General features: G+C 44.4%; 1 protein-coding gene across 2 annotated transcripts; it reads right to left on the bottom strand.

The window, feature by feature from the left end:
• Positions 1 to 6747: 6747 nt before the first annotated feature.
• LOC119654329 (coiled-coil and C2 domain-containing protein 1-like) lies at positions 6748 to 24651 on the bottom strand. 2 transcript variants are annotated; one of them, XM_038059659.1, is made up of 8 exons: positions 24464 to 24651; positions 22785 to 24374; positions 22557 to 22714; positions 17757 to 17858; positions 17521 to 17698; positions 17291 to 17442; positions 8718 to 8856; positions 6748 to 7235 (listed from the first exon to the last, which is right to left on the bottom strand). In XM_038059659.1, exons 1-8 carry the CDS (start codon positions 24521 to 24523, stop codon positions 7116 to 7118), a joined length of 2499 nt encoding a protein of 832 aa, XP_037915587.1. In that variant the 5' UTR covers positions 24524 to 24651; the 3' UTR covers positions 6748 to 7115. The 2 variants fall into 2 exon arrangements, with proteins under 2 accessions (XP_037915587.1, XP_037915588.1); XM_038059660.1 differs by having other exon boundaries at positions 8718 to 8808.
• Positions 24652 to 24688: the final 37 nt, after the last annotated feature.

The following is a 24688-nucleotide window of genomic DNA, read 5'->3' as shown; positions in this document are numbered from 1 at the left end:
CTGCGGAGACGATCGGCCTCTGAATCGCCCTGTCACGATTTTATAGGCGCTACCCCACGGATTTATGTTCGCTTCCGAACAGAGCTCCTTAAAACATTCCATCTTACTCCGCTGGATGGCGAGCTTGAGGTTCTTGCGAGCTTCCCTATAAGCATGCTCCTTTTGCCCCTGATCGATCCTACCTATTGCCCTCTGAGCCGTTCGTCTGGCTCTGTGGCAAATCGATCGAAGATTGGCAAGTTCACTATTCCACCAATAATTGGGTCTTCTAGTGGGGAATGAACATCTCCTAGGCATCGACGCGTCACATGCTTTAGAGATGTTCTGTGTGACATGGAGAGCTCTATCCGTGGAGGTGCCTGCTTTGCTAGGCAAGTCTAGCCACACCTCCATGAATGTCTGCTCATCCATCGCTTTGGCAGACCATCCTGGTGTTCCTCTGGATTTCGGCTTCCGGGGTGCGGGTCTCCTGCCTTGTGGCTCCATCCTTAGTTCAAAGGTGATTGCCTGGTGGTCGCTGTACGTGAAGTCCTCACTAACTTGCCAGGACATGTCACGCGCTAACGCAGGGCTGATAAAAGTCAGATCTACAATTGACCCAGTTCCCCCTTTCCGATAAGTGTTTATATCGCCTTCGTTGGCCAGAACCACATCCAACTGGGCGAATGCTTCTAATAAGCACCGCCCCCTTGCGTTAGTCTCTTTGCTGCCCCACTCGATAGTCCACGCATTAAAGTCACCGGCTATCACCTTTGGACTCCGTCCCTTTGCATCGTGAACAAGATCGTCTAACAGTTCTTCAAACTCGGGCAGTGTGAGGCTCGGTGGGGCGTAACAGCTATATATGAATATACCGCTTATTTTTGCCCACACAAAGCCGCTAGCCGCCTGACCCATGCTATATTGTATGGCTTGACGACCGCACGCCCATATCGCCGCTCCACCAGTCGAATCTGTGAGCCATACAGCACCGTCAAGATTTCTGTACGGTTCACTAATGATAGCAATCTCCATTGCGGATTCGTAAGTGCTCTGCGCAAGCAAATCTTGTGCGACCCTGCAATGATTAAGGTTTATTTGTATTAACCTCATTTTTTCACTGCAGTTAACGCCTTCCTAAATTCTGGGCATTTCCCACTTCCGGCAATATGCCGGTTATCCCTTCCCTCCTTTTCTTCGCACAGAATGCATTTGGGGTCTCTATTGCACCCCTTGGCAATATGTCCTTTTTCCCCACATCTTCGGCATCGATCGGACCGATCGATGCCGCTAGTGTATGCCTTCGCGAAGTGTCCAAACATTAGGCATTTGAAGCACCTTTTTAAGGAGATCTGTTCCCTTAGTCGGCAAACAACCCATCCAATCCGAACCTTCCCCACGGCCAACAACTTCTGCGCTGACTCCACTGGCAGTCGCATTGTGACCGTTTGAGTACCGCCATAAGCCTTTCTTAGGCTCACGATGGATTCTTCCCTGAAATCCTCCAACTTGAATTGTTCCTTCAAGGCAGTGCAGATCTCTTCTCTAGATGTTACCTCATCGAGATCCTTGCACTGAATATAGATCTCATGTTTTTGGGAACGAACCGCGACATTCTCCCCAAGTGAGTTTAAAACTTGGTTACGAAAGTCGTCAGTTTTACCCACGCTGCATTTTTCAGCTCAAACATGAGATCACCTTTCTGGGTCCTCCGGATTTTGCTAACATTTCCGCCTAGGTCTTTTAGGTCGGGGTCACATTTCACCTTCTTCAGTATCTCCGCATATGTTAGATGTCCTCTGCTGGAGATTACAATCGCCTCCGGGCGAATTCGCACCTTTGGTTTCTTATTTCTTTTTTTATTCATGACCTTAGTCCAACCATCGTTCTTATTTTCTTTCAGTTTCGGTTCGCTAGCCGACTTTCCTACTTTTGGTACTTTGGGCCCTTCTGAACTTTTAGTTCCCTTTGTTGGACTGGTCAAGACTCCTTTTTTCCTTTTTGGGGCCTGTTGATTCGCCAAAGCTTCCCCCTCCTTGTCTCTCACTCTTTTACTTGAGCGAAGGTCGGCGACTTTGTGCTTGGGTGTCACTTGGGTCGCCTGTGACACTGTTGAGGCTGGGATGTCCGGCTTTTCCTTTGGCTTTCTTATTTCTTCCTGTGACCTATTATAAAGCACCCTGATGGCTCTCACCATGTTCTTAATGGCTTGGTGCACGTTGTGCTTGTCCTTGATGAATTCGGACAGCTCAACTATTTTAGCCCCAAGCTGCATAAAAGGTAGTTCTTCTGGGTCAGGGCTCTGTTCTCGGTGAGTCCTGACCAGACTACTCCTTTTACTGACTCCTTCACCTTTTTCAGTTGCTGAGCTCCCATGAGCTTTCTCTTTTGCCGGCTTTGATATTGGAGGAGATCGTAAAATTGATGAGATTCTCTTGAATGGATCTATTTGCTGCTGCTGGAGTACCTCTTGATCAGATCCGATGGGTGTCGAAATCGCCTTTTTTGGCCAGCTATCTCCTTTTAGCCCATCATTCTTTGCCTTCGCAATTGGTGTTCTTGGCAGAGTTGTGCTTCGCTTGAACACCTCCTTCTCCAAATCCAAAACACTTGTAGTATTAGATGCAACGGTGGCCAAGTTGTCCACCACCGAAGCACTGCGGTCGAGGGATATCGACGGCCGAGAGCCCGCTTGCTCACTCCCAAAAGCCGCCGGTACTGGGGTTCCGAGCCCCTGCACCGTAACTTTACTCCTTCTCAATTCGTCCATGTTGGTTTTATTTTCTGGGTGTCCTTCCCATAGCCATTTTGGTCCATGCACCAGAGATGAGCAAACACTAACCCATGCACAGTCAGAAAAGAAAAGTGCATGAACACATATTTACACATCAATAGGTATGCCCCTATCCGCCACCTGGGGTCGCGCCTGATGGGAGATCTGGCCACTCCTCACAAGTCTGTCTGTCTGTCTGTCTGTCCGTCACACGCATTTATCTCGGAGACGGTTATAGCGATTGGCACCAAATTTGGTGGAGAGGTGGGAACTGTGAACGCTCACGCATGCAGTGAGTTACATCCTTTTACGACGAATTTAAGGGGGGGTCCCCATACATGCAAAAAGGGGGTGTACATTTTTTTTTCATCAAATATAGTCATGTGGGGTATCAAATTAAAGGTCTCGGTTAGTACTTTTCGAAGCTGGCCTTAGTTTTGACATTTGTTGGAAAGGTGGGGAGTGCGGGGGGTTGAAAGTGATCATTCCTTTAAGGGGGCCATTCTCAGAAACTACCCAACCGAAAAATCTGAAAAAAAACAGGAGGCTGCCACTATATGGTGCCTGGGCTCCGAAATACCTTCCATAGTAATAACTGTACAAATAAAGTTAATAATAGTATATTACTAGAATTTTTAGTAATTGACTGCAAAACCCCCCTTAAGTTCATGCTAGCACGACGAAATTTCACGACAGTATAGAGTATAATATAGAGCATGATCTTACCAAGTTTGGTGGAAATCGTACTATTACTAACAAAGTTATAATACGACAAAGTTGTGGCTTCTTCGCAAATTCAAGACTATGAATGTCAATATCATCCGAAAGTGGATATTCTCACATAATATATGCATATATCACCTGCTACGTACTAAGAAATACACAAAACCTTTCGTACCTGAAGCGTCCAGCTTCCGGTTCCCCGACTTGTTTCATCTTCTTTCCCATTTTTTGTTTCATGAAAATGGGTTACTCATTGCATATCCTGAGGTTGCCTTGTAGAATCTACACCTGACAGTGAAATAAGTTTCGCTCAAACATAGAGACGTCAATTTGATGTATTTAAGTATCTTATTCTTCCACTCAGATGAACCGTCTCTCTTCAGGAGTTCTTTTTCCAGGTAGGTACCTCTTTTGCAGGGATGCTTGGGAACAGAGCTAGTTTCTAGATTGGCGAGTTTGTTGCGGCATTAACTCCTTCAGCTCGTGACTGCTTTATCGACTACTCTTTGCCCATTTTCACAATTGCATTTCCCTTGTCTGTGGTGCAAGTACAACATCGTCAAGTGGTTGATTAATGGGTGCCAGGCCCTTGGGATGACAACCAGTAAGTATTCACTGGCTAACTTTCATGAACTAGCTGAGAGGATGGGTGAAGACGAGGTGACGGTGTCGTTCGTCGTGAAGGCATTGTTTTCCAACACGCCAATGAAAGAGTCAATTTTCGAATGATGGCTGAGTCAGTTTGGATCTGATCCGGAATGGAAAAGAAAAGTTCGAATTTATGCAAACTTTGTCAGGCCCTGCATGAACGAAAGCTATTTTACGTTTCGGGATAGATTCTACAAAACCTTTTCGGGAGTAGCGATAGGCAACCTCCATTCGCCGTTACTCGCTGAGAGGTTCATGGCATCAATCGAAGTAGAAATTGATTCGAGGAGAATAATGCTTAAAGTATGGTTTAGGTATGTAAATGACGTATTTTGCGATTGTTAGAAGAGATGATATCGACAAGTTCATCTCCTCGATAAATGAGATTCACCATAAAATCGATGGAATGGTGCTCTACCCTTCCTAGACCTGAATATCATCAACCCTATCGGGAAGCGGAATTCGGAATGTACCGTAAGCCAACAGCATCGCAGAGAACGTTACCAACAGCTTCGCACCATATATTTTCCCAAAAAATGGCGGCCTATAATTGCATGATTCACCGACTGATCACATACCCTCTTTCGGAATACGGGTTCAATAAGGAAAGACAGCATATTATAGACAAGAAGAATGGGTATAATCGAGAAGCTGATCATAAGGAAATCAAGCAACGCAACAGGCATGCCCATACAACACTATTTTCGCAGCATAAGGAAGTCACTATGAGCGGGATAAGTATCCCGTATTCCTACCTATTCAACAACATCAGAAATTGAATAAAAAAGGTTTAACTGGAAATTATAGGTTCAGGTCGATCGTCCACCTTGCGGAATTCGTACTGAAGAAGGGGGTATATCGCTCCCGAAATATACATATACGACAAAACAAAAAAATTGTATATGACTTGCGGTTTCGTCCTGGGCAGAGACAACTCATCAGAGGTTGCCCTACCTCTGCCTTGGGAGCAGCGTAACCGTAGTGATTACAAGGTGGCATTTACTCCTTTATATCAATTCAAAAACACGACATGTGTATGAATTATAACGGGGACAATAACTGCCTTGTAAAATACTTTTTAACCACTTCGGTCACGGTGCTCCCAGGGCAGAGATGAGGCAGCGTCTGATGAGTTGACCTGCCCTGGACGAAACCGCAAGTCATATACTTTTTGCAGCTTGGGTGCTCGCTCAAGAATAAGGGGTCCATGGCCCAAAAAGTGGAAGTATGTTGCTTTCAAACTGGTGGAAAAAAACAGTAGAATATCTAATGAGGTGAAAGGATAGACAACTGAAGAGAGGAAGTTAGAGCACCTAAGCGTGCAGAACAGAAAAAAATTCCTATGAATTTACTCCAAGACAATGCAAAGCATTGAAAAATTAATGGCGGACACACAACTGGTGACGATACCACAAACATGAAACAGCAGGCAGGATGAGCATCGATGTGTGTAAGGCTTCATCCTGCTGATCTGTTGGTAAAATTTTCGCGCCTGGTGCGGTTGCTTCCTGTACTGTTCGAGTTTACAGACCTGTTGGTTCTTCTAGACTTCCTTTTTCCATATGTGAAGTCGCTTCTCCGTTCGCCGGAGTTGGTGATAATTGATAGATTATGAATGAATACCATACATAAATCATATCGCCTCAGTAAAGAGCTTCCCAACACACTGCAGCTATCGACAAATGGTCAAAGAAAGATCAACAAATGACTGCTAAGGACAATTCACGTATTAACCGTGCATTACGCTTAACTTCCATTTATCGATCCGCTCTTGTTCTGACTTTACACCACTCAGAGGATTGGAAGATCGATTCTCCAAATTAAATGCAGTCAGCCCGCAATCTACCTTATAAACAGCCGCATGCAAGAGACTCATCTGCTGCTTGCTGTAAATTAAGCGCGTAGCGAGTCAACTTGGCAGTGGTATTATACCGCAACGTCAACTGCTTTCAAGCTTCTGATCTCACGAAACGGGTTCACCTATTCCACAGCAGAATTTGGGTGTTTCCGTTACCGAGAACTGTCTGTCTAGATGCTCTGTTGAGGTTCATTGAGTTGTCTGAAAAAGCTCTGCTAGTTTCTTGAGAACGTTACATTTTGAACATGTCTGGAGTAACTTTCGCCATAACATCGTAACCGATTGCTCACAACAGAAAGATTTTACTTAAGTGTTTCTAGAATCTGTGCTTGGGATGTTTCAATGAAGACGACATAGTAGTGGTAGACCCAATGCATTTTATTCTCCCATCTACTTATAAAGGCCTACAAATAAGTTCTGCCGCCATCTGTGCCCCACCGACTCTTGGTCACCAATATCGGCGATCACATCAAGTCGCACGCGCTCTCTGATGACGGCCGGAATTATGTAGCTGTGACCAATGGTAGTGCGCTGCAACCTGCTGCACAATCGCGTATATATATTGGGAGTATAGAGTCGTGAACGCGTGACGAGACACATCAATGGAACTGCAGTATTTATGGACGAGCCTACACGGCCAATTTCGCCACTTCCTTGGATTTTCCAGATAGCTCAGCGCTCTTTTGGCCATCGCGCAATCACATAAGTCGTTACAATTTTGTAGAAAAATTAAGTTCGGAGTCGCATTTCGTAAGTAAAGTCCAAATCACATTTAACAACTGTTTATTTTCTTTTCTATTAAAATACAGTCATTCAATAGTAAAAGCCCGATATAAATTAACATACGAATATATAATAGCTAGCAACAAATATACATAATGGCGCCAGTAGCTTGATTCCTGTCTCCAAAAGAAAACGTGTTTAACACCTTTGCAAGATTGCTTAGTATGTACAAATTATAGTTAAATTCAGCATCATATACAGATTCATGAGGGTACATTTTGTTTGCTTATACAAAACGACTGGAAATTATTGTAGGTAGGCTTAGCTCGTAAAAAATAAAGTGTCATTCAATGGAATTTAAGGCAACTGGTTGCATTAAAGTTGATTTGTATTTGCGTCGTCTCGTTGTCTTTAGGAATCCAGTATAAGCCACTTCTCATTTATATGCTCGATTTGTTTAGCCACAATTGGATTGCGTACGCGAACTTTCAATTCCAACTTTCCGCCAACAGGTTTTCGGCCATCCATTAACTGAAATAAGGATGTTGTTTATTAATCTTCCTTGGAGAGGGTTATGTTTATGAGTTGCGCTTCTGCTTCATCGTTACATATTGCGTTGGGGAAAAAGTAATGTCGTATTTGTGATCGAATTTTAACGCTTTAACATACTTAGAATTGTCCGATTTAAGTCAAATATGCGCCGTTTTGTTCGCAAACTTGTTGCCATTTAGAAGGCAACTCCATTATCCCCCTCTTATAACCCCCCCTTATTTGCAAAAAACTCAGACAGGCAGTTTTCGCAAGCCTCTTTTGAGGCCAACTTAGTAGCACTAAGAGTGTTTTGCATGGACCGGAAGAGATGGTAATCACTTGGTGCCAGGTCCGGACTATACGGGGGGGGCGATAGGACATCCCATCCGAGCTCCCGTAGCTTCTGGCGGGTCATCAAAGATGTGTGAGGTCAAGCGTTGTCTTGGTGGAACAGAACACCATTCCTATTGACCAATCCTGGCCGCTTCTGGTCAATCGCCTGCTTCAAACGGTCGAGTTGCTCCCTACTGTGAGCATGGATCGAATCGAGGATCTGCCCATAGTTGAGCAGCTCATAGTGGATGACTCCCTTCCAATCCCACCAAACACACAGCAAAACCTTCCTGGCCGTCAATCCGAGCTTGGCGATGGTTTGGGTCGGCTCGCCGCGCTTTGAACACGATCTTTTTCACTTCAGATTTTCGTACGTGATCCACTTTTCATCACCAGTCACCATTCGCTTCAAAAATGGGTCGAATTCGTTCCGTTTCAGCAGTGCATCGCAGGCGTTGATTCGATCCAAGAGATTTTTTTCCGTCAACTCGTGTGGCACCCAAACATCCAGCTTTTTTTGGAATCCAATCTTTTGCAAATGGTTCCAAACGGTTTTATGTCCTTACCAAGTTCCTGGCCAATCGAGCGAATGCTCACATGCCGGTCTACTTGGATGATTTCGACGATTTTATCGGTTTCTACGACGATTGGCCTACCAGTACGGGGTGTATTTTCGACATCCACTACACCAGAACGAAATCGATCGAACCAATGTTGTGCTGTGCGAATCGTTACAGTATCGGACGCATAAACTTCACAAATTTTTTTGGCCGCCTTCGTTGCATTTCTACCTCTCAGGTAGTAAAAATGTAAAATATGAGGAATTTCTTCCTTGGTGGACTTCACCTTTGACGCGCTTTAACTTGAGACTGAAATGTACGATCATAAAACTGTCAAAGAGACACCTGCAGCCAAGATTGTCGTCTTCAAATCGCCGCATAGTATGACCCGATGCGATAAGTACAACACAAGATATGTTTAAGTGTCGCCATCTATTGACAAAGTACGACATTACTTTTTCCGCAACCTAATATTTATTGAAGGAACACAAGTGAGATGATGACATTTTGGAGTCTAATTTAGCAAGTTCAATTGTTGCATATGAAGCAAAAACGCGTTTCTAAATACAAAAAAAAGTGCAATACTTACATCAAACGATTCATGAATATCACATTTCGTTTCCAACGGTGCGAGCTTCACACTTACAGTCCCAATTAAAATGTCCGAACGTAGAAAACCACTAAAACAACACATTGGGAATTTCCAACAAATTCCACCTAGGCAGCATCTAGTGTTTGTATTTTCACAATACCCAAAAATACAATATTTCGAAATTTTTGTTTCGTTTTCTTCTCTTTACATTGTGTAAATTTGCATTTATTATTGTACAGTGAAATGAATGAAAAGTGCGCATGCTAAATGAACGAGCAACAGGCAACAATGAAAAAGGTAAATGAGATGATCAATAAGAAATGCACAGGACTAAAAGGGGCTAGAGTCTAAATAAGATAAGGTAGATGCATTGAGAAAGGGTCTTAGGGACAAAACAATAGGTTTCTCACTATGGTAGGGACTACACACCTGTTGAATGAGGAAATTATAGAGAAACAACTACTGATTCTAGAAGTATCCTACGTACATTCATAAACATCAAGAAATATGGAACACGAAAAAAGTTAGACAGCCAGCAACGTTTGTCTTTTGGATAAAAACCGTTTTATAAAAATAAGTAAAAACATAACCACTAAACTAAAATCATTTCCAGAATCTCTTCCACCATGTTACATTGCGCGAGGTTTCGTCAAAAAGTAAGTGGTGAATTTCATAGTCTAGCTTTTGTGTAACATGGTTGTTGGGATTCTTTTTTCAAAAATGAACGACAGTCGAAGATAATCCTCGTGTGTGCCAATCGATGTGTTGGGGAACTTGCCGAAGAACTTGAAACCTCGATTCGGTTAAGTCGCCAAATTTCGTGATCGGTTTCGCCATTTGGTTCTATCGAATGCCTGATCTGGGTGCAATCTTGAGGCTTTTAAATCCCTACCCAGCGTATCAAGCCACCGTTGTTTCGGCCGCCTTTTGGTCGTTTACCATCGACTTCGTTATTCCCGTTAGCACGAATTACATGACCATACCATCGAAGACGCCTCTCTCGCAACTTTTCCACGATCGGAGCAACCTCACAACGATCGTGGATATTCTCATTTCGGATGTGATCAAAACATGTCACGCCACTAGTCCAACGTGACATCTTCGTCTCCATTACCGCAAGACGTTGTTCATTGTCTTTTATAGTTGGCCAACACTCAGAACCATAGAGGACGACAGGACGGATGACATTGCATTTGATAGAGCCAAATGGCGAAAACGATCACGACGAGCCGACCGCGCTTGTGAACACAAAGCTGAAGGAAAAGAAGATAAGAAAAAGTTTTTCATCATGAATTTCCGCCTCAAAGGGAAACAACCAACAACCGTTTCTAGAAAGGTGTATTGTAAGATCTGTGTGAAAAATTATAAGACATTTGGATTGTGGCGGAAAAACTCATGTTGTGTCTGCACCATGGCAATGCGGCCGCTCGTTAGCAGAACAATTTAAAAACTTCAGTAAAACGTAGAGATGCAAGATAGAGCACTCACAAAGACGCAGACTATGAATACTATGTCCGGAGATACTTCAATCTAAGCGTGACCCATAGAAGTAAACAACAAATCATCGGCTCGCCGAAACGTAATTAAGAATTTTTGAATCTCTAATTATATGAATGGTCATCTACAATACATCAGATGGAAAGTCAGGAATATATCCTGGATATTTAAGAGGTCCTTGCTTGGGCGCAGAATAATCCAATAATGCGGGATACGATCCTAAATGTGAAAACAAACTGAGTCTTTAAGTTGAAATGTGATACCAACTCCTATGGCGGAGTGGCGAAATTTAGAGGAATGCCTATGAAGTGCACGATTTAAGGAGTTCTCTAATGTTGAGAACGGGCTTTTGGTGAGAAGGTCTGCGATGATTTTCCAGTTAACGCAATAGCACTGCGCCGTTGGCAGGAAATCAATGCCTGAACGAATCAATTGAACATGGTCTCTATATTGTGACACAAACGATTGCACAAATGCCTGTCCTCACGATGTTCACAGATTCACAACATTACCGTTATTATTTTTTTGAGAATGATGGGGTCCTAAGTCCGCATCAACTTAATGCTGGACCTCACCAAATGGGGAGCAACTTACTCCCTCTTTCCTGGTCCCCGGAACCCTCGCTTAGGGCTTGCACCCAAACTTTACAAAAATGTCAAGCGATGACGGCTTTACGGTTTCTTACCAAGGCAGAGGCAAATCGTCCGACGCTGCCTCATCTTTGCCCTGGGAGCAGCGTGATCGTAGCGTAGGCGAAATGAGCACCCAAAGAGGCTGTTACCAAAGTCCACAAAGAATTTGGATGACTGCAAAGTGAAGTTGATAAATATAGCTGAAACTAAGATATCAAAGGAACCTCGAGGGTATGGGGGTATGGGTACACAAAATCGTGAAAGCTCTGTTCAAAGTGGTTACCGCGCGAGCTCAAAATCGACCAAAAACAACAAGTTGACGATTCTGAGCAGTGTTTGAAACTCTTTCCCCATAAAAAACCCGAATTTATGCAAAGATATCTGACAATGAACGAAACATGGCTCCATTAATTCACGCCTGACTCGAAATGATCGTCCTCCGAGTGGACTGCACGTGTTGAACCGACTCCAAGGCGTTCAAAGACGCAACAGTTTTGGGCTGCACATGATATAATATTCCTCGAACAGCGACTATTACATAGGGTTATTGGTGCGTTTGAAGGATGAAATCGCGGAAAACGCGACCCAATTTCAAGCAAAGAAAATGCTGTTTCATCAAGACACCCCTACAATCGTTGTATCGCCCTCGAAGACAACAATATTGAATAATAAAATCAAATTTTATCAAAAAAAAAATTTTCTACGTTAGACTACGAATTTTCCAGCCCACCTGGTATATACTTTACCAAAACGCACAAAATCCGATAACAATTTCCAAGCCACAGGATCCTATTGATCTACTAAACAATCAGTGGCTTCATGGCAGTGAACTCCAAGCCAAACTAGCAGGAAGGTTTCATGGAAAGATTAGGTGCTATCGAAGTTGCTATGAACCACCTAGCTTTCAGTTGTTAGCCCAGTAATCGAGAGATCGGCAGATGTTAATAGCGTAGGGGCTCAAGACAATGCGAATCATCATACGCAAAGGGCTAGTAATGTTGCTAATACCGTGAGAAAGTTGGTACCGACGCGCGTATCAGCGGATCACTACGCATTTTCAACATTATTTTTGAAACAAGATCGACCGGCAGATGATCTTACGCCACCGATACACTAATACAAACTAACTTGTTAGCTGGCGCAGGCCCTATCGTATGTCTGTTGTATCGTTTGGGTAAAACGCTATCTCAGAAGGACTTTCATTGAAGGGTTTACTATTAGGAATGATAGGACAGTTCATAGTGGGCATGCGTATGGATGGATTTTGCACACCCGGTCTCAGTTGTCTTCTGCAAAGTATGTCATTTTACCATGAACAAGTTTTCGAAATCTTCCAAATATTCTAAAAAAAATCCAGACGTTTTTTTGCTACTCAAAGAGCAGTTCATGCAAAATATTGCCAGTCGAAACATGATGCGGTTTCGGGTATAGTTGCGTCATTAGGTCATACTTCTTGAAATTAAAGAATAAATCCCGTAACTGTGAATGGGGAGCTCTATCATTGGATGTTGATCGCTTTTTTCTCAGAATTATTATAGATTGCCACGGTCGTCGCAATAGATTTTTTGTGCGCAAAGTTCAGTGAGTCATTACTTTCGAGAAATGGCCACTCAAACTCAAGACTGTTGATGAACTTGAGCAATCATTGGCGTCATACTAAGTGATGCATCAGGTCATCGAAAATTGTTGTTGTTCTACGGATCAACCATTGCATGGTGGTCATTTCGACGTTATATTGTCTAAATCATAAATGGAAAAGTACTTATAAAAACCTGGGCATGTAAACTCGTCTGGCCATGCATACGTAAGGAGACCTACCTATACCCAACGTACTAACAACGGCAAAACGTCCATGGAACGCAATTTTTCCACGATCGGTGCAACTCCATATCGATCGCTGATATCCTCATTTTGGATGTGGTCAAAACGGGTCACTAATCCAACGTCCAAGGTCTGCCTTTTGGTCGTTTACCATCGACTTCGATGTTCAGACCAATCTTGGCAAGTGAATTCTCGTTTGCACGAACTGCGTTACCATACCATCGAAGACGCCTCTCACGCAACTTTTCCACGATCGCTGCAACCCCATAACGATCGCGGATATCCTCATTTCGGATGTGATCTAAATGTGTGACGCCACTAGTCCAACGTAGCATCTTCGTCTCCATTACCGCAACACACCATTTATTGTCTTTTATAGTCGACCAACACTCAGAACTATAGAGAGCGACAGAACGGACGACATCGCGGTAATTTTACATTTGAGACGTTCGTTGATACGTCGATCACCAAGAACACCAGTTGTGAAACGCCACTTGATCCAGGTTGCATTAATGCGTGAAGCAATTTCATAACACAGTTCTCCATTGGCTGATAGCATTGACCCGCCACTGCTATTGACAGGGATTGTGCTTGTTTCATGGGGATCGGTCGTCAAAAATTCAGTTTTATTCAGATTCAATCTGAGACCGTGTTACATGAGGCGATCTTTCCATTTTTGGACATGTTGGTTGAAATCATTTTTACCATTAGACGATAGGGAAACATCATCTGCATAAAGAAGTGTACAGGGCGCTGGACGTTGGATGACAGTGTCCATAACAAAAACAAAGAGGAGTGGTGAGAGGGCGCTTCCTTGATGAACACCAACAGAGACATGAAGCAGCTTTGATACACCCGCCACATTTGGAACTTTACTTTTCGGATCGTGGTAGAGCAATTGAACCCAGCGCACGAGTTCTTCTGGCACTAAGTGTCGCCGTAGACCATACCAGATGAGTTCGTGTAACACACGGTCAAACGCTTTTTCCAGATCCAGAAATGCAATGTTAGGAGGGCGATGCTTCTCGCGGTGTTTCTCCATGAGTAACCGCGCAGCATGTATTGCGTCAATAGGTCCGCAGTTCTCGATAAATCTGGCTTGATTCACGGTTGTTTCAACGATTTCACGAATACGGTTGTCAAGAATGCGTTCAAAAATCTTCATGGTATGGGGAAGTAACCGGACCGAACGTTAATTTGAACATTATGCTGGACTACCCTTTCTTTTTCCATATTGGAATTGTGGTATTTTCTTGCTAGATAGATGATGTTCTACTTTCCTGAATAACCTGATTAAAAATTCACTGAGCCACAGTGTTGGGTCCCAGCTTTTCGCTTTCCAGAGCTCAGATCCGATGTCGTCAGGTCCTGTTGCTTTGCCTGATTTCATCCGTTTTTTTGCTTCCTCGACTTCAGTTGCTCTGACAGTTACGTCAGGGTTTTTTACGCGGGTACCTGTCTCGTGGAATTAATTTCATAGTCTTCTTAAGACACGAATAGATTTTGTGACCACAATCGGAGCCCCGCCGCAGCAAGCTACAACGGTACGAGTCTATACCGAGTACATGACTCAGCATTCATACTGGTGGATGCAAGGGCTACCTAAATCTCTGCCGAACTAAGGAGTACGGCACCCGTGTTGAAGCGTAAAACCACGCTGAGACCCAAAGGTCTCTGCTCGCTTGAACGCAACCACAACCCACATGAAGCTCCCACTAGGGGGTCAACCGCAAACAACCGAGCTAATCGCACATACAACAGGAATTCTCCTGAAGTATGTGAATCCAGGGGCTGTACTGGTTCCCATGGTACCAGTATATCCCTGGTAAGATTTCGTGATTATTGCCACTTCAGATGAGACCCCGTGCAGACTCGGGTCTGATCGCCATAATTAGGCCTGTGGAGCATTCGTCTACTGCATCACGGCCGGGAAGCCCGGTGCCACCACTATGGAGGTTCCCCTCGGCCACTTGGTTTTGGCTCAGCCGATAGGGTTGCCGCACCATCTTCCTCCCTCTGAGCCTTGAACCTCTGGGCACAAGTTGCGCTGACAGTGAAGCCCATAGTGTTTTACGTAGGCACCTGTCGTGAGACTTAATCCTACGGTCCTCTTAAGACACGGATTGATTTTGTGACCACAATCAGAGCCCCGCTGAGACAAGCAACAACGGTACCAGTCTATACCAAGTGCATGGCTTAGCATTCATACTGGTGGATGCAAGAATTACCTAAATCTCTGCCGAACTATGGAGTACGGCACCCGTTTTGATACGCAACACCACGTCGAGCCCGGAGGTCTCTTCTCGCTTGAGCACAACCACAACCACCATGAAACTCCTACCAGGGGGGCCAACCGCAAATAACCGAGTTGTCCTCAGATACAACAGTTCACCCGAAGTATGTGAGTCCAGGGGCTTTCCCGGTTCCCATGGTACCAGTATACCCCTGGTAAGGTTTCGTGACCAATTTGCCACTTCAGATGAGTCCCCGTGCAGACTCGGGTCTGATCGCTCTGATTAGGTCTTTGGAGCATTCGCCTACTGAATCACGGCCGGCAAACCAAAGTGATTACAGCGTCTCCCGGTGCCACCACTATGGAGGTTCTCCTCGACCACTTGGTTTTGGTTTGGCCGATAGGGTTGCCGCCCCATCTTCCTCGCCGCCACCTCTGAGCACCAAGTTGCGCTGACAGGTGGAAGTGCTCCAAATGTCGACAATCATTGTGAAAATGGAGGATGAACAAATTCTTCAGATGAAATCTGCTCGAAATACTCCCGCCATCTATTCGTCGCGGCTCGACGGTCGATAAGCAAAGTACAATTCTTGCCATTAACGCAACATAAGATATCCTGTGCGTTCGTTTCGGCTTTTGGCAAGTTGATACAAATCTCACTCGCTATCCCGAGTGTCCAGTTTATCGTAAACATTTTTGTAATGGACCATTGGGGTGGCAGCGATCACTTTCTCTGCTTCCCGGTTGACCGGTTCTTATAAATTTGCCAGTTGGCCAGCGTTTTATCGTCCAGAAACTTGTGGTAGGAGCGTTTCTTTTCACGGACCTTCATTTCAACATCGTCATTCTAAAGCCAAGTATTTTGGTTGATGTACTGCTTACCTGGCTTGGTGACCCCGAGGGTTCCTGACGCCGCTTTGTGAATCGTGTCTTTAATTTGGTTTCATATTCGTAATGGTTGGTAATCGCGTGAGACCATTTCTTCTTTTTTCTCGCGGAATCGCCATCCTCATTGCGCGCTCCAAACCCTTTTCTACCATGGCATCTATTACCGTCTGCCTATTCACTCACATGACCATTAAGGTCGCCGACAATGATGAAATAGTCATCAGCAGGCACGTTGCTGGTCTTTTCATCGAGAAGTTGGCAGAAGGCATCTTTCTCGGTACCAGGTCGACCTCTCTATGGTACGTACGCGGTGAAGAGTGAATAGTGTGATCAGTTGATATAGTGGTGAGCTTCATCAGCCGATCATCAGATCTTTCGACTTCTTTAATGATATCACGGAAACCCTCTGAGATGGTAATGCCAACACCGCATTGAATGTGTGGGCTATCAAAATAGAGAAGTTTATAGCCATTTTTACTGCGTTCGCGTCCTATTTCGCAGCTTTGGCACCAGACCATCGGGTTTCTTGCAGAGCACAGATACCAATGCGTCTTTTCCGAAGAATCATTCGTATTGACGCAGTCGAAATCAATACCTCTGACGACAGAGCCAGCACGTAGCAGTATGATCTTCTCTTCCGATCTTAAGGTATTCGGTCATTGTTCATATGCACTCACTTCTGTCAGAAAGAGAAATGTGGGTCTTCTCCCCGCTATCAAAAACCAACCTCAGAGACTCAACTGTTAGATGGTTTTGAAGAATTCTTATACTTGCAGATAATTTCACCACAATATGCCGAAAACCAACTAAATTTAGTAACATGGTGTTCTGTTCTAGTTCGCCTAGTAGAAAGTCTAAAAAAAATAAATGCTGCTCTCACCTGACCTTCACATCATAAATTTTAATCGGCAAACTCTACAACTCGTTTCCATTTTTTCTAGATATTCTGCTCATGGGACCTAGTGACTAAGAACATTAAGATCTGATGCCTAGCAAGTGCTTCCCTCGTGATAGCTGAGTTGAATAATAAAGTCATATTTATAATATGCAATCACTAAAAAACTGAAATTCTAGCCAATATTACCACTACCCCCAATTTTACGTTTACAATACTTGGAACAAAATAAATGGAGTACACTTGATTTTGCATGCTGACAGTGAAGACTAATCACTACTTCATATTCGGGGAACATGACTCAAAAATTCTTTTGAAAGCAACTACTCAGTGGATACAAACTAAAATCTCCCATCTATCCGCCTCCAAACACTAATATCTACTCAGAAAAAATGAATGCCACCTCCACCATCTTATCAGCGTGACAGAAAGCTTCTTTAGTAATTTTGATCACTATCAAATCCCTCCACCGTTAAAATTTTCGAAACTGTTTCATTTCATATTAGTGGATTTCAAACACTAGATGTTGCCCTAAATAGAATCTCCTCAAGAGAATACATAGAATATACGAGCAAAGTAAACAGAACAGAAGCGAAAAGCTTACCCTCTCGAATACACTTCGAATTTCACAGCATGTCGTTTGAATACTCGCTGGCATTGGCGGTTACTTCGTTGTATTTCGACTTTGAAAGTTTGATCATAATCTGGACTGTCGGTGTTTTTAACGAGATTCGATCTGGTCTTGAATGGATCGTCCTGGGAAAGTGAAAATCGAAAGCAAATTATGATTTACTACAGAATGGAATTTCAATGCTGGTAGCACCGGTGCTTTACCTGGGGGTAAGGGAATTCAACCTTAACGTAAGTGTCAACATCCTTAGGATTAGGCACGTTGTATTGTATTCCGCGGACTAGAACTATTTCTACTTCGTTTTCACCTAAATCTGTATTACAATGGACGATATTGAAGCTTTTTTGTTCATAATGGAACCGTGGTATGGAAAGATTTTTTCTGGAAGAGAAAATGTAAATGAAATACACGGAGTGGTTTCGGATTCTGAAAAAAAAACCTTTTGGCATAGCGGAGCATATCCAAATCCTTTTGAACAGATAAAGCCAAGTTTTCAAATCGATTCATTCCAGCTACGTCGCCCATCGCTTTATGGTGATCTCTGCAAGTAAAGGAAAATTACTGAGGTTGCTCTCTGATGGAAATACGATAGCACAAAACAGAGATACAGTTGATCGGTGAATTGTCTGTTATAAATTTTAACGTCGTGTACGCCGATATAATTTTCCTGGCCGCTTTTGAGGTTCGAAAATTCCAATTTGAAATTAAACCTCGAAAGTTCAAATTTGAATCTTCGGACTTCGACCTTCGCTTTGCCGCGCTACATGGCTTGGAAATTGGTTTTCTAAAGAGGGGAAGTAGGAGAAGAGGAGGAACGGGAATGACATTAGACACGTTTGCGCAAGTGAATGGGAAAAGTAGATGATAGAATGAAAAAAAGAGATGTTTGAAAAAGACCTTGGTGAAAAATGTAGAGTTCTGAATGCCGCCTATCAAGCCCCTACCATCGTGGCACTCGCAAAAGATCTGTGCACGCAATTTTTTCCACGGAATCTACGACATTTGCTTTTTGCTTAATACGAAGTGCACAATAAAGGACCACAGTTGAATGCACACTTATTTTGTGGAGCCTTAGCCTCAAATCATTTTGTTTGATGATCTACTCGATCTTCATTCATCCCATGGACACGGTAATCAATCTTTGAATTCGTATTAGTTCTATCAAGTAGCAATGCAACACAAGGCCCGGGCATTCAAGGCGTACCACAATTAACTGGAGCGCTTCCACTAGCGGAGGCTGTTTCAAACGAGATTTAACATTTTTCGACTCTGACTTGCAGTGCAGGGTCTGGAGCGCAATGCTGTAATCCTATAGTGTACCGAAGTCTCAGACTTGTTAGCACTGATGAAGGGAACAAGTGGTTCCCGACATATCGGTATTTGCAAAGTAAAAATTTTCCACTATGCGAATAGAAAAAATAAGTTTTATTATTTCAAATATGAAAGTATTTAACTCCAGCACGTGGCGTCCAGTTCCATATATTATCTCGCACTGATGCTATTCACGACTTGCAAACCTGTTGGGTTGTTGACAGCCTTGGTGACCCTAACCCTAACAGTCGTTCCCATTGGATATTCGCAACATTCTTGAATACAATTAATATCTTAGTTTTTTTTTTTAAAAAAAAAAAGGTGGCTACGGTTTCGTCCAGGGCAGAGGCAACTCATCAAACGCTGCCTTTGCTTCTCCCCTTGGAAACAGCGTGGCCAAAGTGGTTAGTAAATGTGGTTCATTTTTATTGATTTGCAAACATGTCGTGGCCACGAATTATATCCAAGGGAAAAACCACCTAGTAATTCTTGCCAAAAGCCGGCTGAAGCTAAAACCTGAAAGTGAGAGGCCGCAAAGCTCATTTTAAACTCCATCAAATCCTAAAATCTATTTCGCCATTTGAACAAAATTTTTCGAATTCCAGGAACACTTTTTTTGATTTCTTTGAAAATCGCATCACCCGGCTATCTTCGTGCCCATGTTGATGTGCTCGCAAATGCATTTTTACCTAGCGAATCGATTCAAGGAATTGCGAAACACTTATTTATATACTGCTGCGCAATAGTTGAGCGCATACACGCTGGAGTCATTGTTGTGTGCATGCAATGGGAACTTTAGAAACTTTTTCGAGAAAAGTGCGGCTGATGCTCTGTTTTCCGATTTCGGGTGACAAGCAGAATAAAGATCAAGTGATAACGAGATAGAAGTTAAATTGGATCCGGCCTTTTTGAGCTGATTTAACCTTTTTTTTTGTTTAATTTTATTTCAATGTTCAGATTTATAATTTTTTTCATTCACGTCAATAATAAATTTGAAAAAGTGTGAATAATTCCTTGAAGACTAAATTGGATTCATATTTTGGCCCACAATTTAAAGAGACCTTGTGCATAGCTCCCTCGGATTCTTCTGAAGAAAAGTCCCAAAAAGTAAAATATGTCGAAAAACAAAGTCGCTTCGAGCAGCAGAGACAGTGATTCCGTGCAAAAGTGAAATGTCAAGAAGATGAGAAGTGTCGTAAAAAGTTTAACGGTGCAGTAGGGGGTCAGATGAATATGAAAAGGGCGCTGTTACCGATATTTGACGGATATGTTCCATAATATGGAAATGCAAGTTTCAAATTTCCTAATATCAAGCGCTCAAAGGTGGCGTTGCTGATTCAACACCGAAATGGGCATAGGAAAATCTCCGTTGGGTGGGACCGGGAAACGCTGCATTCACATAGACTTGCTGGTGAAAAGATTTGGTAGGCGGATGTCCAGAGGCCTTACACATTGGCAAACAATAGCCCGGCACAAGGCTGTTAGAATTGTTGGCGTGTTAGATAAAAAGACGCGCGCTCGAACGCGACCAAGAGTTCGCAATTTATCTAGCTAAGAAGTCTCCACGGAATACATCAAGACTGGCAAGATCATTGTCTTGTACAGTAAAGAGCTTTGGCCCTATAGTAAGACGTTTCAAGCGATACAGTTTTTGTAAGCTGAAATAGGCTCTGTTGCCTGCCAACAACCGTGCGCGGATTTCATCGTCGTAGCTGTTATCGGTTGTGATTTTCGACACTAGATAGGAGAAATTATCAAACGGTCTCAAAGTTGTAGTTTCCTATCTTTAATCTTCCAGTTTGTCCAGTGCGTTTTGATGTTGTTGGTTGGTTGGTTCTGTCTTGCCTTCATTGATGTTCTCCAGGGCCAGGTTAAAGAGGACGCATGATAGGGCATCCCCTTGTCGTAGACCGTTATTGATGTGGAATGGTCTTGAGAGTGATCCTGCTGCTAGTTAGTCTTATCAATTTCGTCGGGATACCGAATTCTCTCATGGCCGTGTACAGTTTTACCCTGGCTATGCTATCATGGGTGTCTTTAAAGACGATGAAAAGATGGTGCAATTGATGGCCTTACTCCAGCACTTTTTCCATCGCTTACCGCACAGGGAATATCTGATCTGTTGCTGATGTGGCTGGAGTGAAGCCCCTTCGATATGGGCCAATGATGTTCTGGGCGTATGGGGCTATCCGGCCTACACGGTAAACTGAAATGCGCTTCAACTTCTCCCAAGCCTTTCCGAGGCGGTTGCAGTGTTTCTTCAATGTTCTCGGCCATCTTGAGAGAGCGGGTTCAATTGCATGGCGCAGATAGCAATTGAATTGTCATCCCTTAATCTTGGTGTTGTGATAACTGCACTTCTAAATTTTAGACAAGGTAGCGAAAGCGAATTTAGCGCTGCTAATGTGTCGAGCGACATTCAGTTCGATGCCATAATCCGCAGAAACCACCCTTCCTAGATATACAAATTAATCGACCCTTTCGGTGCTCTGTACATTAATGCAGGTAGGGAGAGTGCAATGATCCGTCAGACGAAGAACGTTCATTTTGTTGGTGTTTATCTTCACTCCGACTCTATTTGCCTCTCTTTCCAAATCTAGGACCCTGCCCCTCTTGATACACTTCTTGTTCACGCTGTCGAAAGCTTTCTCGAAATAGATGAAGAGTAGGTGAAGGGAAGATCTAAATTCCTCGTACTGTTCCAAAATGATTCAAATGATGTTGATGTGGTAAATGCAGGAGGATCCACAGCAGAAAACAGCCTGCTCTCTGTCGACTAAGCCTTCGATATGTTCTTTGATCCGCTCCAGGATTATTTTAGCTATTATTTTTGCGACGGCAGGCAGCATGCAGATACACCTCTAATTGCCACGCTCAAAACGGATGCCCTTCTTTGGAATCTCAACGATCGTCCCCTTCTTCCACTCTATAGGAAGATTCTTGGATTTCCAGGATCTCTGTATGTAGAAGTAGCAGATCTACAGTAACTGCAGGTGCAACGATAAATAACCCTGCGCGAAGACTGTTGGAGCCAGTTTCAATGCACTGATGAGATGATTTCTCTTCTGCTTGGAGAAACAGTCTGTATCCGTATGTCACGGTGATTAGCGATCCCACGCCATTTCCGATGTGATACGGTTAAAAACCGCAATGTAGTGTTCCTTCCACCTTTTCAGCTGCTTGTCATCGTGGATGAAAAATCGACCAGTAATGTTCTTCACAGGACAATCGGATGGGATCGTTTGTCACATTACTTCGGGCTAGCTTCCGAACCCTCCCGCCTTGTGGAGCCTTCAAGTCAGGGAATTCCTTTCACCAACGGGAGGGGAGAGGAGGAAGGGACCTGCCAGTTCAAGAAACCCCCTGTCATCCGATTCCTGCACCGGTCGAGCTCTTATTTTCTTAGCAACGAGAAGGACTAAAACTACTCCATCTGTCAGTACTCCTCTACATCTCCTCGACAATGTTGTCTGGAGAGAGATCCCCTATGATCAAATAGAGCTGCTAACGAACCCCATCCCACCTTCCACAAGAAAAAAAGTGTGATGGACGTCATCCCCAACTCCATAGCAAAACACACAATCAGGAGATCGTGCCTTTCCAATTTTGTGCAGGTAACACTGAAAATCTCCATGCCCACTTAGGAACTGGCTAAGGAAATAGTCAGTCTGATCCTGCTTCCGATTCAGTCACGGACCTAAGTTGCCGATGAGCCGCGTAGTCCATCTGCATCTAGTTTCATTTTGCCAATAGAGTTGGCACTCGTCTAGCGTGCGTTGCCGTTCTTCGCGAGCAACCACCTCCCTTGCACTTGTATATGACATGCATGCAAGAAGGGCAACGGGGATCACTCCCGCGATCACCAACACGGCCGGTTTAGAGGCAGTGCCCAATGGCCATTGCATCTTTCATATAAAAAAGTTCTCACCTGGTATTTTTGCACATCATCAGCTGTTTAACCAACTGTTCTTCTAACCGGACCGCCAAGTCTGAATCGGAGCCTTCCTCACTGGGATCACAATCGCCTTCACTAACAAATGCAAATGAGTCTTCCAGCTTGTCCCTCTGTGACGGTGGAATGGGAAGCTGCAACCAAAAAACAGAACGAATTACAATCTATCCATATCCTTCCATCTTGCCTCAAAATAGGACATACCGTGTTCATATCGACCGGTAATCCACAACTGGCTGCATTTAGTACCGACTCGAATCCTTTGTAGATCTTCAAATATTCCTTGGCCTGTTCAATCTCGCCAGCTTTCTTCGCTTCGATGGCCGCCAGCTTGAACTCTCGTTGTCGTTGCGTCAAAATCGCCATTTGTTTTTCCTGAAGGGTAGTCCCGACTTGATTTCCTGACATGCGAGTGGTGCCTTCGTGCGAGGAGCCTGCTGGCTTGGGAGGTGGCGAAGGTTTACTTGGGGACGGTGTCGAAGGGGTAGATCTTGGAGGAGTTGCTGGTACAGAAGGAGCCGGTTTTGGTTGGGGTGCTGGAGCGGGTGTTGGAGCCGCTGGTTTAGGCGCGGGAGCATCTCCTGTGGGCAAGGGTCCAAATCCAGGTGGAGTTGGTAACTCATCGACGGGAATAGGTCTCCCAGCTTTGTGGAGCTTAATAGCGTCCTCGTATTGTTTCACGATTCGTCCGAATCGCCTGGCTTTGCCTGAATTGCCCTCTGCTTTGGCGGCCGCTTCTACAGATTTATACTTGTCCAGGCGCTGTTGTAATGCTTCCAACATCGTTCTTGGCTCTTGCATTGCTGGAGCAGGCTCTTCGGCTGCTGGAGGTGGTGGAGTAGGTTCCGGTGCTGCTGGGGCTTCGGCTGCAGCTTGCATTTTCGCGAGAAATTCTTTCAATTCATTTGGCGGTGGAGGCATATCACTCAGGTCAACTTCTTGTCCTTCTTTGGCGGCTTTGATGACCAGATCGAATTGCTTTATGATCTTGACGAACTCCATGGCAGAGGCAGTATCTCCGGACTTTTTGGCGGTCAAAGCGGCTACTTTATACTCGTGCTGGCGGGATAACAGTGCCGGAAGGTTGGGGTTCTCGGGACGCTGGATGGTAGTGGGGATTATCGGGGCAGGAGCAGCTGGTGGTGGTGATGTGGGAGGTGTAGATGGTGGTGGAGCTGGTGCAGCGCGTGCTGGAACTGGAGGGGGTTGCGGTTGGGCAGGCTCATCCCCACCACTCTCAGGCTTCTTAACAAACACTTCTGGTGGAATATCATCCTTGTTGATGCTCCGACCAGCCGATGCTTGTTTCAACATATCCTGCAAAGTTTTCAATCCTCTGTTGAACCGTCGCGCTCTGCCAGCTTCGCCTGCAGCCTTAGCATTTGCTTCTGCCGCTTGATACATGGCAATCCGGGACTTCAACAAGTCAATTGTGCTAGCCGTTGTGGTGGGCAACAAAATTTCTTCCTTTTTTTCTTGTTCGGGGCTGGCAGCAGGAGGAGGTGTTGACGCAACTTCTTCCCCAGTGATCTCCTGTAGTTCCCCCAATAAGTTTGGGTCGTCTTCATCGCCGTCCGACAATTCCTCGTCACTGCCAATATCGCGAAGGCTTTCCGCGACCATTTTGTCCAGGTCCGATTGCGGGATCACCTCCTTTTTGCGGGGCTGTGGCTTTGGCTTCGATCCGCCTCCTGAAGTAATAGCGGCCAATTCCGCCTCCAGGTCGCTATCATTTTCGTCGCCGTCCGCTCCTCCGGATGGATCGAAATCATCAGGAATTTCGAAAAGGCCAAACTAAGTATTTTGGAGAGACAAAACCGTGAGTCATAGTTGTTGCCTTGCGTGAAAGTGGAAAATTGTGTCGTCCCCGAGGGGAAACTCACCTGTGACAAGTCCCGATTTCGCTTCTTCGGCGGTTCCTGAGCCTTTTTTCGGGCAAACATTTTCTATGGATTTCGAACGTGTTTGTTGCTGAGTCCAGTTGTGCTTCTTAGTTTTTCCCTTGTCAATTGCTAACGAATTCCGTCATCGGAACGGTTTTGACATTGCTTTATTTTTCAGTTTTGAAAGCTGACAGAGACTGGTCCGGGGTGCCAGATGGGAGAAGT

This window comes from Hermetia illucens, chromosome 4 (genome assembly GCF_905115235.1).
Source record: "Hermetia illucens chromosome 4, iHerIll2.2.curated.20191125, whole genome shotgun sequence".
Classification (NCBI taxonomy): Eukaryota; Metazoa; Arthropoda; class Insecta; order Diptera; family Stratiomyidae; genus Hermetia; species Hermetia illucens.
Note: the sequence above shows the minus strand (reverse complement) of the source record. Positions and strands in the feature narration are given on the sequence as shown.

Bases quoted from the DNA above. Each gene is read 5' to 3' on its own strand.
- LOC119654329 (XM_038059659.1), bottom strand. From the start codon at position 24,523: ATGTTTGCCCGAAAAAAGGCTCAGGAACCGCCGAAGAAGCGAAATCGG. The intron at 17,859-22,556 runs GTGAGAACTTTT...CTTTACTTGCAG, and splicing joins ATGATGTGCAAAAATACCAG to AGATCACCATAAAGCGATGG. The intron at 7,236-8,717 runs GTAAGTATTGCA...TCCTTATTTCAG, and splicing joins ATATTCATGAATCGTTTGAT to TTAATGGATGGCCGAAAACC.